General features: G+C 36.7%; 1 protein-coding gene across 1 annotated transcript in view; it reads right to left on the bottom strand.

Annotated features, from left to right (window-relative positions):
* Positions 1–716: 716 nt before the first annotated feature.
* LOC136817689 (GATOR1 complex protein DEPDC5-like) overlaps positions 717–17,461 on the bottom strand; it is a 43,431-nt gene continuing 26,686 nt past the window's right edge. The window contains exons 12-25 of the mRNA XM_067074003.1: positions 16,780–17,075; positions 15,721–15,926; positions 14,954–15,104; positions 13,363–13,554; positions 12,007–12,170; positions 10,876–11,001; positions 9,398–9,530; positions 8,163–8,265; positions 6,902–7,096; positions 6,338–6,510; positions 5,274–5,448; positions 4,667–4,727; positions 3,101–3,417; positions 717–1,993 (exon numbers count right to left, since the gene is read on the bottom strand). Coding sequence (XP_066930104.1) covers positions 1,797–1,993; positions 3,101–3,417; positions 4,667–4,727; positions 5,274–5,448; positions 6,338–6,510; positions 6,902–7,096; positions 8,163–8,265; positions 9,398–9,530; positions 10,876–11,001; positions 12,007–12,170; positions 13,363–13,554; positions 14,954–15,104; positions 15,721–15,926; positions 16,780–17,075 — 2,489 coding nt within the window. The 3' untranslated portion in view covers positions 717–1,796. The remainder of the gene's footprint in view (positions 1,994–3,100; positions 3,418–4,666; positions 4,728–5,273; positions 5,449–6,337; positions 6,511–6,901; positions 7,097–8,162; positions 8,266–9,397; positions 9,531–10,875; positions 11,002–12,006; positions 12,171–13,362; positions 13,555–14,953; positions 15,105–15,720; positions 15,927–16,779; positions 17,076–17,461) is intronic.

Below are 17,461 nucleotides of genomic sequence, written 5' to 3'. Positions count from 1 at the left end.
TAGCGATGAAAAATGAAAACATTTTCATTCTACATCGTTTATTATTTTCTACTTCGTCGTAAAAAAGAACAATAGATTTTTAATTCCAGACATATGTCTGGATTTATTTTTTACGACAGGTATTTGCGACAAACTTATTTTTTTTCAGTGGACACCCAGCTTTAGTGCGACTGAAATTTGATTTTCTGATTTTTCCGACCTTTAAGCTGGGTGTCCACTGAAAAAAAATAAGTTTGTCGCAAATACCTGTCGTAAAAAATAAATCCAGACATATGTCTGGAATTAAAAATCTATTGTTCTTTTTTACGACGAAGTAGAAAATAATAAACGATGTAGAATGAAAATGTTTTCATTTTTCATCGCTAATTTTTTTTCGCCCTATCGCAAATAAAACAATAGGTTTTTGATTCCAGACATCTGTCTGGATTTATTTTTTGCGACAAAAAAATTCGCGATGAACTTACTTTTTCCAGTAGACACCCAGCTTAACCATTTAAAATCAGCTCGCAAATTCAATTTATGAATTAAAAGATACTCGTAATTTCCTTTTTTAAGTTTATCGGAAAACATAAACGAATTTAAAAAATGCACCCTTTTTCTTTTATAAGAGCAATGTCATTAAATAATGAGGCTCCAAATCGCCAAAAAAGAAGAACAATTTAAGAACAGAATGCTGAACCTGGAGTTACTCAATATCAAGCAATTTAGGGGTTAAAAAAAATAATAATTTGTTATCAATCCTCAAATACCCCAGTTCCCCCTATAAATAAAAACAGGATACGAACAATTTGAGGCTCAAAGTGGCAAAAAATAAGAACAGCCAAGCCTCATAAAAAATTTACTGGTTCTTATAAAAGAAAAGAGTGTAGAGAGAAAATCAATCCTGATTTTAAAATAAATTGCATCCTAAAACAGATCAACAAAAAGAAAAAAAATCAGAAAAATCAATTTAGAATCAGTAAAAATTACTTAAAAAATCAGAAGAATCAATCTACCCCGGTGGGTTGGAGTGGGGGGAGGGGGTACTTGAGCAAAAAGGGGTACGGGGATGTGCCGCTGGTCAGGGTACCTTTTTCACCTCAATGCGAGTCCCAGGAAAGGTCGCAAAAACACAGAAATAGAAAAAATCAGGAAATTTTGAGAAAATTTTGGAATTTCAGTCCCATTCAGGATCAATATTTTCGAAAAAAACATGTCCCACGTAGGATCCATTTTTCGAACTTCAGCGGTGCACCCCGTCGGTCGTTAAGGGTAGAGTACCCCCCCGGGCAATCTACCAAGATCGATTTTGTCATTGTCTCTACAAAAATTGGCTTATAGACAATACCTCGGATCTCGAATTGTCTCTCTGGTAAATCTCTGATACCAAGCCCAGAAATCGTTCCTCCGAAGTTTGTAGAATATTAATGTGAGATATCCATAGATCTAACAGTATCGTTGCTAGTGAATAACATTTCTTACTTTCATTTGTCAAAATACTTTCCACTCTTTGAAAGTCGTTAACGGAAATTCCACTTTTCGAAATAATAGGCGATTCAATTTTACATCTATACAGGGGGTTAACCGAGACAAATTCCCAGGGGGTCTGAATCTAAGTGATTTTTTTCGAATTTTGTCATTTTCGAGAGGGGTGTCCACACATTTCTGAGAATTTTTGACTTGAAAGGTACGTAAACCCTCTGTATAGATATTTAATGGAACAGCCCAATTAATCGTAGCACGTAGGGTCCATCACCTTTAACATGTTTTCATCTGTCCGTTAGAAACATCAGAAAATTAAAACTGATCACCATTTCTTAGGCATTTTCTTGTACAGAATCTAACTCTTCTTGGATTTGTCGTTGCATTTCAAGTTCCCTTTGTTTCTTAGCTTCTTCTTTCGATTCAAATTCGTGACAAACAGAATTCCAAAACTCCACTAATTGATTATCTTTATTCATACAAAAATCTGAGAATACTGTTCTCATATATTTACGCGCTTCGGTTACACCGCCTGAAAACAATAAACAAAATAAGTCGTTTAAAGGATATGATCTAATTATTGATGAGTCAAGCTTAAATCACTTTTGATATTTGAAACACCGGTAGAAGGGGGATACTTAGGCAAAAATGGGTGCTGGGTTTGTGCGGACGATAAGGGCCCGAGGGGGGGGGGGCACTGGGTTTGCGGACTGGCGGTATGTGCGGGCCAAAAATTGGCTTTTAAAATTTGCACTCTTACAGTGCAGCAAAAATCAGTGAAAATGATACCCTTAGAGTGCATTTTCCCCCAAATTTTCGATCCCTTTCGTGCAAAAAATGGTCAAAATTCTAGCATTTTTGGTCAAAATATCTAGATTTTTAAAAAAATTTCTGAAATTTCTACCCTTACAGTGCATCTCTAGTTTTTCCGACCCTTAAAGTGCATTTTAAACATATTGGAAAAGGTACCCTTAGTACCCGCACATATCCGTCGGTCCTTTTGCCCATCTGCCCCCCCCCCCGGGATAAGGTTTGACTTTTTCACTTTCCAAAGTCTCTCTAAGGGTTACAAAAACAGAAAATTTTAAATTAGTTCCTCTCTTAAGGTTCGGAAAATTCACGATTTCTAGGAAATTTCTTGATTTCAAGAGAGAAAAAATTATTCGCGTGGAGAAGCTATAGAATTCAGCCCCAGCTTTCAAATGGTAGGGCTGATAAGAATAAGGAAGGTACAAATTGAGAGAGAATCCACAATTTCACGTGGCGGAAATTTCGTTAATTCGTCCCCCAATTGACAATACCGAGTTTATGTATGCGTTCTTTCTGAGACGTCAAGGTTCTATTTTGTCTAGATCCTGACTGACTAAGGACCCGTCGTACGTCAGTACTTTTACCGTGCTCGATTTTGCGGGTCAGGATTGTGGGTTATTCCAAATCGCTTCAGTCACTTTACAGGGCCGGCGAATCAATTTTGAAAGTGGAGGGGCCAAATAGTAAGTGTCTAAGGAGGCGCCACCATGGTTGGTTGGTTTGTTTTTTCTTGGCAAAAAAGTGGGGGCCATGGCCCCCCTGTTTCGCCGGCCCTGCTTTAACGTCATCAAAAGTGTAAATACATAAACTCGCTATCACTGGATCTCACCTGTAGCATTACTGCGCCATTTCTTGGTCAGCGCGTAATTGTATACCCAAAAGAAACCAACGTCGTTTTTATACTCTAAATCAACCATGTATCGATCGTCATCCATTGCGTTGAACTTCTTCGACGTCCTCCGTTTACCGAACGGTGATTTGAAGACGTCTTCTTCAAGTGTCGGTGAATCTGAATCTTTACTGAACAACATATCATTGATTTTAACCAGTATACTACCGGTGACATGTATGAATTGTAGTGATTTACAACTGCTGTAACGTGTTGGTTCGGCTGCCGTTTGAGGAATCTCCCGTAAGAAGTCGAATCTAAAGAAACATTAGAAATGATAACAGAGGCAATATCAGCTAAGGCGACCCAATGGTTTCATCCTTTTCCCAGCAAGCACCTCACCAAAAACCGGGATTTTTCATTCCGTTTATTCGTGAGTTCCACTTTGATGATCTTCGAAAAATAGAAGACTTTCAAGTGTATTGTCGCAAATTCGCTGGGTTCAAAACATTTGAAAAAGTCGCAAAGTGGAATAGACGTTAATTGCGTACAAAAAAACACGAGTAGCGTCTAGTATAGGCTATCCTTTTTCTAGATTGGAGTCATTTATAATCCGTGTAATACAGTAATGTGGGTGTTATATGATAACATGATAATTGTTACATGATAATATAAGTTTGTGTGAACTACAGACTATAAAGTCGAATCTAAGGAATTATCAAAAATCTTTTTAAGACGCAACAAATGAAGGCAACCCAAAGTTTCCCCCTACATAATAGTCAAAGAAAAAATCACTCACTTCTCCTTGATTTTCTTCAATTACTACCGTAACTTCGTGTAATGCCGACATACCTTGTCCAATTCTGTCATAGCAACTATCTGGTCTGTAAAATCTTCAAAAATAAAACCTTCGGAATAAACTGTTTAAAAAAAATCACTCGAACTACTCGTTACTACTTTGCAAACTATGGCGAAATTAGACAAGGTACGTCGACATTACCCGAAGCTACGATACTGACCAATAGACCTGTTAGCTGTTGAGCACTGAGCAATGGTGTCAAAAAAAGTGTTAAGTACCATCTTTAAAGCCACGATTAGGATGCACTGATATGTTTCCGAGAGTTACCCGGAATTCAGAGTAACCTGTTTCAATTTTCTTAAAAAAGCCTCAGAAATCCAATGATTGTATTAACCTCTAGGCATTCAATTTTATATTTCAAATTTCATGAAATCTAAAGATTTCTCATACAAAAACTTACTAATCAAGTTCCTAAAACTCAAAAACAAAAATACGGGGGTAACTCTTGGACGAGAATTTCATACATAATACGCATCCCCTATATCAAAATTAATTCCGGGGATGCTTGTAGCCTAGACCAAGCTCTTCGTAGCCTAATGCTCTAACTGTGCGCTATTGTTTCTCTTAATTTTCAAATACCCTCTAAAGTGAAAAAAGCTGCAGAGCCTTTAGTCAAAGTAATACTGTATATATCTTTTTGAGATCTATTTGTGTGTGTATACATAGATAGAGTGCATTTGAACGAACGAAACTGAAAATGTTTATACTTGTATAAGATGGATTCTTGGAAGTAAATCATGCGTCTTGACCAAGTCTTTGAGTCGTAATCTGGAAGGGAAACAATGTTTATAATTGGTGTTGAAGGATTTCAGTGAATTTGCGATCTTTGAAACCTATTTACTTAGTTTTAAAAAGTAAAAGACTTCATTCATTTAGGGCTTCGGGAAATACACTTTTCAGCTATGAAAACAAACCTCTTTTCAAGAAATATTATGATTTGCAGTAAACTTACTAGCTTTTTTCTCAAAATTTGGTATGACAACCCCTTGCATTAAAAAAAGACAAAAAAATTGGTAGGGATGGGCCTTAGAAAAGTATACTCATTCAAAATATTACACCTATACACGTTTGTTTTTTTATAAGAGCAAACTATATAAGAACATAAGGATTCGATGGTCAAATATCAAGAACAAGCAAAGAACATTTTAAAGCACCGAGGACTCTAAAGCAAGCGATAATGAAAATAGTCAAAATCACTCTCAAAATGGTGAAAATTAGAACATGTTGAGAAAATTTTTAGGTTTAGTACATCCGAAAACTTGGTGATGTTCTTTAAAAAACACGTGTACCCAAACAACTTTACACAGAACTTACTATCGAAAAGTCTTTCTTGACCTGGTTTCAACAAGCATTTCAAATTCAACGGGATGAATGGATTTTTACGGAACGGGTTTCTACTACATCGTATAGAATGACGTGGGAAAACACACATGGGAGCGGGTACCAGGTGGAAGCCACACGAACTAGCACGATGTGACCATTTCTGTACCTGAAAAATTGGAGACGTAATATTCATGATATGCATCACTGCAATGTCTGCTGGTATCACACCATAGACCCAACAGTTGATTGGTTGTAAGTGACCTAAAATACGTCACCTGCAACCAATCAGCTGTTGGGTCCTTGATGTAATGTCAGAAGACATTAGCCTTTCGCTAATTTGATCTTCAAAGGAACTAAGACTTTTTTTCGAGCTGTAGAAAGATTCGAATTATAGAGAAAATTTTTACACAAAGGGAGGAGACAAATGTGTTAGTTCGAATTACAGAAAGTTTCGAATTATAGAGAGTTGACTGTATTTGTGAGTGAACGGGAAATCTTGTCTCTTTTAGGAAACTTGGGGGTTATTTCCACAGGGAAATCATCGAGGAAAATGGAATTAAAAAGAAAAAGGAAAGAAGAGAACAGAACAAATATAACCAATCAGCTTTTATAAAGTATATCTTAGGTAATTGAGGTAATCTAAGGATTAAACTAAAGATGGCAACAATTTCATTCCACTTCATACGAATATTGCATTGGTGGGTGTTATCATTCCTCACGGGAAAAAAAATTCTCCCAGCTTGCACACAACATTAATCTAACAATATATCACAACGTCCATGAACATGAGATAAACGTTGAAACAACGTTATGTGCGAGCATGTGTTTAATTTAAGGCTGTTTTTGGGCTGTCTTTTTTCCTCGACATTACGTAGATTTTGTTATCGATTTAGAGGGTCTTAAGTGACTCATAACATTCTGAACGTAAGCAAACTTCAATGCCTATACGTAAGCTTACGATTACGTACAATACGTGAGCTTAGGGAAATTACCCAATCTTGAAGGTCTTAAGAACAATTTTACGTACTGAAAAAAGCTTTAATGGTTTCACTTACCATATCAGCGATAATAGGACCAGAAGCTACAAGCCAATTGACTTCCAATGCGTATGCTGCTTGGTTCGGATAATAATTTCCATTGTAAGCGATGACACACCATTCTGAACGAGAGCTCTTTTGGTTGATGTCCGGATTGTATTCCATTTTCTTGTACAACGGGATGGAAGATGCTGGAAAAAAATACGGGAAAAAGAGTTATTACTGGAACGTAAAAAAATCTCTTAGGTCTCGAATGATAAAGGGGGGTCTAATAAGGGGGGGGGGTTGCAAAATCTCTTCAAAATATAATAAACGGCGTGGGATTATTGCCGGCTGGCGGTCTGAAATGGGACCTCTAAGCCCCCCCCCCCCCAAAAAAAAAAAAAAAATTATTGTAATAACTGTAGCTTGAATATTTTGACTTTGGAAGAAAATTAAGCAAGTAGATTTGAAGGTTTGCTCAGTTCCACGAATAAAAATAGCATCCAAGGATCTCAAATCATCCGATTATCCCTTAAAAGATAATTTTCTCTTTGAGCAGCGGAAAAAAAACATTCAAAAATATTCTAGTAGTAGCCTTACAACGGAAAACGGCACCGTCTGACGGTTTCCTCAATTTATATGTTAAATCGGGTGGCAATGGGTCATGAAGAAATTTATCGGAAACGTATTTATCTCTCCACACGGCTACTTCAATCCATTTGATGTTGTACAAGTCTAACATCTCATCCTCTGTTTGCTTTTGGTTGAACCAGAATCGTCGTTTCTCACTCTCCTCTAGAAATTTCAAGAAAAAAAGGAGAATCTTAATCTTCATTTTACAGCATGATTTTACAGTTTTGTTTGGAATGGGCTCTTCCAAAAAATGTTCGTACATGGGGGTGAAGGATTTAGTGTCCGGGGGTAGTGAAAAATCTACAAAATTTTCCTTCTCCGGGGGTAAACTTGCTCTGTTTGAGGGCAATTTTGAATGTAATGTCCAGGGGATCAACTATTGCATGTTCGGGAGGGGGTAGACCTGCTGTCTGGGGGTCAAAAGTCACAATGTCCGGGAGGGGGGAGGTAAATTTCCAAAAAATGTTATATCCTCCAGCCCCCATATTCAATTTCTTTCTGAAAAAGCCCAACGTATAAAATTTGATTCCAATTCCAATTCTATGAAATTCATGTTTTCAAGGGTCTTGTTATAGGTCGGCGGAAAAAGCAGCATGGTACACGACTTAAATGTAGACTACATTGAACTAACTAATATTCTTAGAATGTTCATAACAGAAGGAAGTATTTTATGTCATTTTAAAAGAAGGGAATGTAAATCAGGCACTTAAAATGAACAACAGACTGTCCATAATCCGAACCACTTTAACTCTGATGTCAATCAAAGTACCTGGTACTTAGCCCCTTCTGGTAATTTTCCATAATTCAAACAAATTTCAATTCCCCGTTCGTGTTCGAGCTATGGGGAATCAACTAAATTTAATTTAATTGAGTCTTTTTGGTAGTTTTCTTTCGAATTTCTTTAGTATAAGCACTGACCTTTATATACCCTGGGCGAAGTTCTCAATCCCGGCCAAGAAAAATCTTTGATCGGAGTTTTTTGAAAAGTGGTACCCTAATGGCGGCACTACTCAATATAGCGGTGTAAATGCATCGATATCGGTAGATCTACTTTTTCTCGAATACTTTTGGTGATGTAGCACCGTTAAACGTTAATTTCTAACACTACAATGGCTTCTTTACGGATACCACTTAAAAAAAACTTCGATCAAAGATGGCGGATATAGCTTGGTCCAGGGATATATAAAGGTCAGTGAAAATAATGCCCAGAGAAAGAATCCTCGTGTACCTTCTTTTTTCTCCTGTTTGATGAAGTATAAATAGAATCCGTCAGCAAAAGTTTGTCTTGAACTCTCTGATGCGTGTAAAATCACCTTCGCTTCCAACATTGCCTACCATAGAAAAAACGTTAACGGAAAAGTTTGGCCCTTCCACAAAAGAATTTTTTGCAGCTTATGCAATTATATGCAGTGAAGGGTTTAACATTTCAAAGCACCGTTATAACCCCTGCATACATTACGGCAAACAGTAATAGCAAGTTTATGTATTTTCACTTTTAAAGACGGTAAAGTGGCCGAAGCGATTTGGAATAACCCGCATTTCTGACCCGCAAAATCCAGGACGGTAAAATTGATGATTTACCGTCGTCCCCAGGCAGTCAGGATCTAGACAAATTAGGACCTCCGTCGCAGAAAAACACACATACATAAACTCGATATTAACTCCTCGGACAACGGATTTTACTTCCCAAAACAGCATTCGTCGACCCCGGATTCTCCAAATATAACACAAGGACAAGGGAATTTTTGGCTTTTTCTAAATTACCTCCCTGGACAGTATATCTTTCATCCGGGGTAGTACGATGTTGATAAGTATTAAGAAATATTCAAAATAGTCTTCTTAGTCTAGTCAAATTTCGATCTATTCTGAAAGAATAGCGAGTTTATTCATTAGGGTTCCTCTGCGACAGAGACGGCAAGCTTCTGATTTATCTAGATCCTGATTGGTTGAGGACGACGGTAAATCATTACTTTTACCGTCCTCGCGGGTCAAAACTGCGGATTAAATCGTTTAAGCCACTCCACCGTTATCAACAGTACACGTTTTTAATCCCAACATGTTTGTTCCAAATACAAAATTCCAGGTGCAATTGATCGAACAGTTCGATTACTGAACTAATCGAACTTTGTTGAACCTAATCGAACGACAAAAGTTCGACTATATCTTTAATCTAACTTCTCAAAAGTCACTAAAACTTTGAGTATTCGATTAAGTTCGACAAAGTTCGAATAGTTCGGTAATCGAACTGTTCGATCAATTGCACCTGGAATTCTGTATTTGGAACAAAAATGTTGAGATTAAAAACGTGTTTATGTATTTGCACTGTTGATAACGAATGCTCGACAAATTCGACAGAAAAAGTACGTTCGACAAAGTTTGACATATGGTATATCTAATAAGATGATTTATTAACCGAAGCAATCGTTCTGGTTAGAAGAATAAAATGATAATATCTACAATTACCTGTCCTAGCACTAGAGCATCTTCTTTAGTGTGACAGCCATCGATTGATTTCATCATCCATGCGACCGCTTCAGCCGAAATGAAAGTGTACTCACATAGAAGGTCTTGTTTCGGAACAAATGTCAATCCGTACCTAAAATGATGAACAAAGTTTTTATGATGAGCCAGGTTTGACGGTTGAAAACAAAACAAGAGCAAGCAGGGAGGGAGGGGGGGTACAGAGGCAGGGTACTAACTTGATATTTTACTAAAATTTTGTTTAGTACCACCCACCCATATTTTGTACCGGGTACTACTTCATTTTTGCTGTAAAAAATAGGGACACCCACCCCTAAAATCTTAAATTTTACAGATTATACCAAGACCAAGACCAATAGTACCCCCCCCCCTATTGTTAGTTTTTCCGACTGAAAATTGACAGATAATTCAAGCAAACTGTCAATGATGGAGTCAGAAGCTTTTGTTCTTTGATTTTCATCACACACACTTTTTGACCATTTTGGAAGTTTCTCAAAAGAGTAAAAAAGATTTGTCGTTTAAAACATTTTAAATCAAAAAAGTTAATATTTGAAAAAGTCAAAATATTACAACAAACTACTTTTTTTTATTGAAAAACAGCAAAATTCGGAGAAAAAGTACCCAAATAGTATCCTGTACTTGCTTGAAGAGTGAAAAATACACATCCCCACCCCCAAAGTAGTACCAGCCAGGTACCGACTTTTATGAAATGCAAAAATAGACACCACCTGCCTATGGGTCAGTACCCTGTGTCTGTACCCTCCTCCCTGGAGCAAGCAGAACGGTCAGAAATTATAGGATTTCTATTTCTATTTCTATTTGGTTGAGTTGCAGGAGGCTTTACAGGCCTATTCTCGCAACTATAGACGCTTACTAATGAGCGTCCCGTCAGCACCTTGAACTGACTACCCAATTCCCCTCACATGGCATAGGTTGACCCGGGCGAAGGAACGTTCACTTGCCAAGTGAACTGCCGTGAGTGGGAATCGAACCCTGGCCTCCTGCACAGAAGCCAAGGTCGACTACCACTATACTACGGCACCTTCAAATTCTTTAATTACTCTTTAGAGGTTGTCGGTAAGGATGGTCCAGATACTCAGGATTCCTTGAGAAATCAACTTGGCAACATAAAACATTTTGAAACTAAAGTCCGCAATATAATTTTGTACATTTTTGCACATCTGTTACATGCTATTTTCTGTTTGATTCAGAGTAAAAAATCCACAAATTTGTGCAGATTTCCCTTCGAAAAAGAAGTTGAAAAATTTTTTAGTTCACCATCCAATTGACTTGGAAATTTAAGACCTAATCTCTGTTGTCTTTGTAAAACTTATATCTCAATTCGCAAAAGACTGCTCAATCATAAAAAGTTGATTACTGTAGCAACGTAGAAAGAAATCATATACGAAAAACATAAATCTTATGAAATAGAAGAAGAAATTGATGAAATTGAAACTTACTCTTGACTTTTCATGGCTTTGATGATCTCATGATGTGGTGAATGCAAGGAAAGGATATGTTCCGGTGGCATTTCAGACGGTGGCAATTTGTTGGATGATGCATTTGTATACGATGAACGTGAAGCACTGAGAAAAAAATAAAGAAATGAAAACAGCAGGGAGCAAAAATTTATTCAAATTCGAGAAAGATTGGAACTACAGAGAGTAATTTAAACCAGTTTTTAGATTAGGGACAGTGGTAGTTTGTTGGATGATGAATTTGTATACGTTGAGCGTGAAGCACTGAGAAAATAAGAAAATGAAAAACAGATTGATAGATATGCCGGTTAGATTATGCTATAGTCTGAGACAAATTACTATCTAAGGAAATTCGCAATTGTGAAAGATGCTTCAAAGGAGACTCAAACCGAAACCAAATACGCTATCCAGTTGACATGGTTTGATCCAGTTAACTTCGATTGTCCTGTTATTCGAAAATTGAAAGATGACAGATCTGTTGAAAAGGATACTTTTGATAAAGAAGCCAAGCTCCTTAAAATGATTACCGTTCGAGAGGATAATCGAAAAATTATAGATTCTAGCTCTATTGATGAACTTGAAGGAAATTCGCAAACGGGTTTTTTGCCGAATGGCCGGTATATTTTGACGCTTTGACGTTTGTTCGAAACTCTACCGCCGATTTTTCCGTATACCAACATTACGGCTGTAAACACCGCGCATATATATTTTTCCAACTTCACTATCCCTGTGACGGACGAGAGCATCGCCTATCCTTCGATATGTCAGAATAGGTCCAACCCACAAGGGAGGAGGAATGGCTACATTGCTGAACTCAACCGATGCGGAATCATGGCGTATACTTTGACGCATGAACGACGCTGGTTGAATGGTGTTCGTCGCGAATGACATTTCCTGAATATCCGACTTATGACATTCTCAGTACCTTTTTTTGGACATTTTTAAGGCTTTCTAAGATTTGATGTTATACGATGGTTTCACCAAAATACTACTGTGACTAAGCCATTTCTTAGTGACGAAAGTTTGTTATGGATGGAAATGTCTTTGAAAAAGGGTTAGAAGATATTTGACTGATATTGCGCAATAGCACTCATCAATGCAAAAAATCAATACCTAGAAGCAGAGCTGTCTTTATCTTTATTTTCTTGAGTTTCGATTTGTATCGGCGACGTACGTTTGTCACTGCTGCTTATGCTGCTTCGGCTCTCTTTACGTTCAGGGCGCTCTGGCGTCGCATTACGTCGTTCGTTCGATACTTTCCGTCTCTTCAAGTTGGACTATGAAAGTAACGTATATTATATAAAACTAAGGGACTCTGTAAAATACGCACATCAGGCTTCTTTTTTCACATCTTCTATGGTTCTAAAGGTTTCCAATAAAGGAAGTACTTTAGGCGTACAAACTTTCGCGAACAGAGACTTAAAGCTTCATAAGTCAAAAGACAAAAGTTTCAATTCAATGCAAAAAGTATTTTTCCCTGTTAGCTATTTTTTCGTGTGAAAATTTTAATTTCTATGTCTTGATTCATGAAAGTTTATGCTCGCTAAAAAGATTTTCGTAAAATTCGCGAAGGTAAATGTCGTAAATTTCGCGATTTTTCGACCTCGCGAAAGTTTCTGCTCGCGAAAGTTTGTACGCCTATATCTAGGTCTGATTTTAATTATGACGATCTCAAGTTTTGAAAAGCACTTAAAGCAGTTTAAAAGGAGGAGCAGATAGAAAGAATGGATGTTAATAACAAAAAACTTTAGGAATTCCATAAGCGTGTAGCTCGGCCAATTCGCGTTCAAACCCAAAAGCAAGTTCAATTTACTATATATCTCAAAGACAGTCATTAGGCTGTAGGCATTCTTAGATTCGTGCTCCGTAAAGAAACCACATGCTATTTATACCATATTCGCAAGGTTTTGTTTTCTTTCAAAACAGGAAGCCAAGTCAGATATTTTTTTGGTGTCCTTAGCGTTCGAGGAAACGAACGTTTCTGGACACTCCAAAGCGGGAAACAGGTCTTGGAACGATAGAGCTGGGAAAAGCAAATGCTGATCGAGAACTGTGAATGGAGGGTTCTTGTTGGTGATGATTTATATCAACTACGATTTTACATAGGTCCGTAATTGCCACCGCAGGGAGCCTAAAGCGACTGAGAATGACATTCATAGCTTCACGCCTAAGGATAGTTGGACAAATAGCTCATAATTTTGCGCACTTGTTTGTCACTCTTCTTATACCGGTTAAATGGTTAAACGGGGCCTTACTTTCAAAATTACAACTGTAAATCACTCCCTTGACACATTTGTTAGTATTTGAAGACTGAATTTTGTCTCAGATCAGATGAGAAGTCAAAAATTACTGTAGAGCTAATACCATTCCTTTTGAAAGCAAATTCAACTCTATGTGTTCGTTTAGCTGCGGTGGCACTTTAATGATAGTTATGGCTAGTTTAGATTATTAGAGTGAGTGCGTTCTTACCCTTGTTTGGAAGAGTGGTCTGCTGGTGTAATTCCTTTTAATCTTGTTCACATTTTCCAGGAACCGTAGAAAGCCTTCGATTTTTAACATATGATCGGCGTGGTGTGTTCGCTTGTCTTCTTTGACGGTCGGATTTAAATCGGTTTTTTTGACAGGCAGAAGAAGAAAACGACTTCTCCAATATTTCATGATCTGAGAGTAAGAAAGGGAAAAGTGAAGTCAAGAAAAAAACGATGAAAAGATGAAAAGTCATTGAATTTCTGTCTAACTATGTTCATGATCTAACTATCTTCTTTGAAGTAGATTGAGTGACCGTCGCTACTGCACCCTGGCTAAGCAAATCGAATTGCCTAGCATCTCATACCATAAAACTAATTGTGGCGCAGACTGAAAGAAGAGGTGTACAGAAGGGAAATTCCCTAAGGATTCGTCTGTGGATGACATAGAATATTCATGATATGCACCACTGCAATGACTTCAAGAAATTATGCAACTTTTCTTTTTTTGTTCAACCCAATACGTCACTTTTCTATTGTTTAAGTGACGTATTGGGTGAAAAATTCAAAAGTTCTCTGAAGACTCTCCAAAGTGGTGCATATCATGAATACAGAATATCTACCCAACTTCTGTCAAACTATCTTCTTTCAGGAGATCGGGTGGCAAAACAGCATATATAATCTAGACCCGGTTAGATACTATGCGTATTGTTCTGAAACTCCTGAATCAAAACATTTTATTGTGGTATTTTAGGTTTAGCTATAAAGTTATATGATTTTTGCCAATCTTGAAAAAACAACATTCGATTTGCATAATAAGGAATTCAAATTCAAATTCGAATATTTCCTTCCATGATGATGAGAATTCACCATAATCCGTATTAAAAACCTGTATGGAATTTCTCCATTATATCTTTTCTTAGAAAAGTCCGACATTTTCCACTCTATAATCAATCACCAATGAACATGGTAAAGGATAATTAAACACCGTAATTAACTAAAACAATATCTTGCGCTGATATCAAAAAATATAAACATCTTGAGCTTGAGGATGTAGCTATTTTAAAGGCAAATGCTACATGGCCCACTGATCTACGAGAAGTTATTGAATTAAAGGGCCGAAAACATCACTCGAGTAGATCTGAGTCAACTGATGACCTCCAAAAGCTCATTTTTTGAAAAAAAAACACAAATGAAAAATCTTAATTGGAAAATTGGAATCTTTACATATTTCCATAATTTGAGCAAGTCTGTTATTCATATCACAGCCCCCTTATTGGTAGTACTCTGATTTTTTCTACTTTGTTTTTTTTTCCTCTATTTTAAAATTAAAAATTCCATTAAATTTCCATACAGGGGGTAGACGAACCTTTTTAACTCGAAAAAACATCTCTTAGAAATGTGTACCACCAGGAAAATGGCACCATTTGCAAAAATACCTTTGGAAAAACTCTTTTAATATTTAAAATGACTGTGGATGAACTAAAATCATCAATTTTACCTACTTCAAAAATAAAAATAAATTTTTTTAGAACCCCTACCCCCTGCAAATATTTGTCCATCCCATGTATGGATTTCATAATTTAAATTCCTACCTCCAAGATGTCTCGAACTTCATTGAAATCTTTTCCAGTATCACAAATATATCGATCAACACTATTCCAAGCGTAATTATTTGGTGTCTCGTAACTAAATTCTGTGCAACCTTTGGAGAATTGTGGACAGTTGTATGGCCACATGTTGTATCTAAAGGTAGAAAATTATTAAGAGTGTGAGTAAGTCTACGATGGCAGTCGTAGTAGTCGAATGCTCCTCTTTCGATAGCTATCAAACCGAAGGATAGGACGCTACTCTTTCTTCCTGGATTGCTCCTTTTACCCTTGATCATTTTCTTAATTGCTGTGCATCAAGCAGAGAGGCATCAAGTACAATTTTGAGAATCTTTGGTATGGCCCGGCTGGGGGTAAATAAATCTTCGAAAAAAACTTAAGCATTGTCAAATCATGAAATTTTAAACATTAAAGTTACACAAAACTATGTATCTAATACTTATTATATTGAATAACGTCCCTGGCGTTTATTATTTTTTGGTCATTGGGCCATTCCATTTTATATCCATACTGGGGTTGGACGAACGTTTCCAGAGGGTAATCTGAGAAAAATTTCCAGGGGGTGTTTTTTCATTTTTCCAAGGGGGTAAAAAGTTATTCTAAAATTTCCAGGGGTTAAAAGACTGATTTTAGTTGGTCCAGTAATATGGTAATATATACAGTGCAACCCGTTAGATAAACAAAGTAAAAGTAAATTTGAGTTTAAGTATAACTAGATTCCAAATGCTCAAGTAAAAAAAGGTGCAACTTACTTGTAAGTTACCGGTTTCGGAATGACTGGATCGCGAATGGAGTAGCGTGTCACTTGTATTTGTTCACCCAACATACGAAGACAGTGAATAGTTGTTCCGATACTCAGAACGTATGATCTGCTGTAATTAAAATCCATCGATTGAAGCGATTTGTCGGGCAGTTTGAGAATACGAATAGCTGATGGATCAGTCACGAATTGAAAACCCTGTTGGAAAAAAAAACACGTTGTTTTTTATAAGAACAAACTATAAAAGAAAATAAGGCTTCGATGGCAAAAATGGTAAGAACAAGTTAAGAACATTTTAAATCTTTGTGGACTCAAAAACACCCTATTTCTTAGGGAAATGGTCAAAAATACTCACAAAATGGTCAAAATAAGAACATGTTAAGAACATTTTTAAGCTTAAAACTAAAAAAGTTAAGAACATCCGAAGGCTTCAAAAATTTTGGATGTTCTTATAAAGTGTAGATGTTCATCACATACGTAACACTGCATTACACAATTTTTACCAAGTCCATGATAGGATCAGGCTTTCTTTAATAACGGAAATGTGTCCAAAAACAAAACTTTTTTTCTTCAAATCAAAACCTTTATCTTGACTGTCTCCTTAATTGGATCAGGCTTTCCATAGTAACGGAAGTGTTTCCAGAAACAAAACCCACTATCTAGTTCATGCTGTTTTTGATTTTGGTTGATAGCAATGTTTAGAGAGTTTTTCTAATATACCATAACATAGCAGTATGTTATAGTTCCCAGCCGTTGCGCCAACGTTTACCCCCCCCCCCTTTGAAAAGGAGGTAAGCGTTGCCCCTGAAGTAATTTATGATAAGAGGTTTTTTATAAGAACAAACTTTACAAGAACATAAGGCTTCGATGACCAAAATATTAAGACCACAGCAAATTTTATTATGATATCGAACAACAACACTCACGAAATGGTGAAATTTTTAAGAACATTTTAAGAAGAAAAAAAAAGCTAAAAACTCAAAAAGTTGAGAACATCTGAAGACTTCATAAATTTTAGATGTTCTTATGAAAAAAAATGAAGAACAAATACCCTTGATATTCGTTGCGAAATCATTTCCATGAATTTCTCCTCCGGTGGTAATTCAGTATGATCGAATTTATTCTCTTTCAAATCTTTCGTTTTGGTACCAATAGAACCCGGAACAAAATCCTCATCTATCACTATGTTATAATTGTACTCAACGTATTGATCTGTCAGCGTCTTGTGATCAGGAAAATAATGAATGGTGAGAGGTAAGCAGGCGGGGAAGCAGAGAGATTTCCAGTCAACACCTTTGAGTGTACCAGTCCAAGTCTCTTGACGAACAGACGCGTGAGATACGGAATCTAAAATCAAGACAATGGAGTGAATTCAGAATGTACATAGGCGGTTTTAGACCATCTCAAACTTATCAGAGGAAAAGATCTATAATTTAAATCTCACTGTCTTTTAACAAGCGTTGCACACTCCTTCGCAAGTTTCCGAAGTACTTGCTCTATTGTCTTTGCTTTACAGACTGCCTTCTTCCAAGGTTTTGAGAATTTTATTTTCAATTTTTATTTTATCTGCGAATTCAAGCTTTTTGGGTCTTTTTATTTTCTATTTCGCATTTTTGTCAAGATGTAGTAGTTTTTGCTGCCTTTTTAGGAGATTTTATAGGTGAAATTCTATTTTTATTTTTATCTTTCGCCGACCGGCCGTTCCTTTTTTTTGGGTAGCTTGACCCGTAAAA

The sequence above is a fragment of the Clytia hemisphaerica genome, unplaced genomic scaffold, assembly GCF_902728285.1.
Source record: "Clytia hemisphaerica strain Z4C2 unplaced genomic scaffold, Clytia hemisphaerica genome assembly, whole genome shotgun sequence".
In the NCBI taxonomy this organism is placed as follows: Eukaryota; Metazoa; Cnidaria; class Hydrozoa; order Leptothecata; family Clytiidae; genus Clytia; species Clytia hemisphaerica.
Note: the sequence above shows the minus strand (reverse complement) of the source record. Positions and strands in the feature narration are given on the sequence as shown.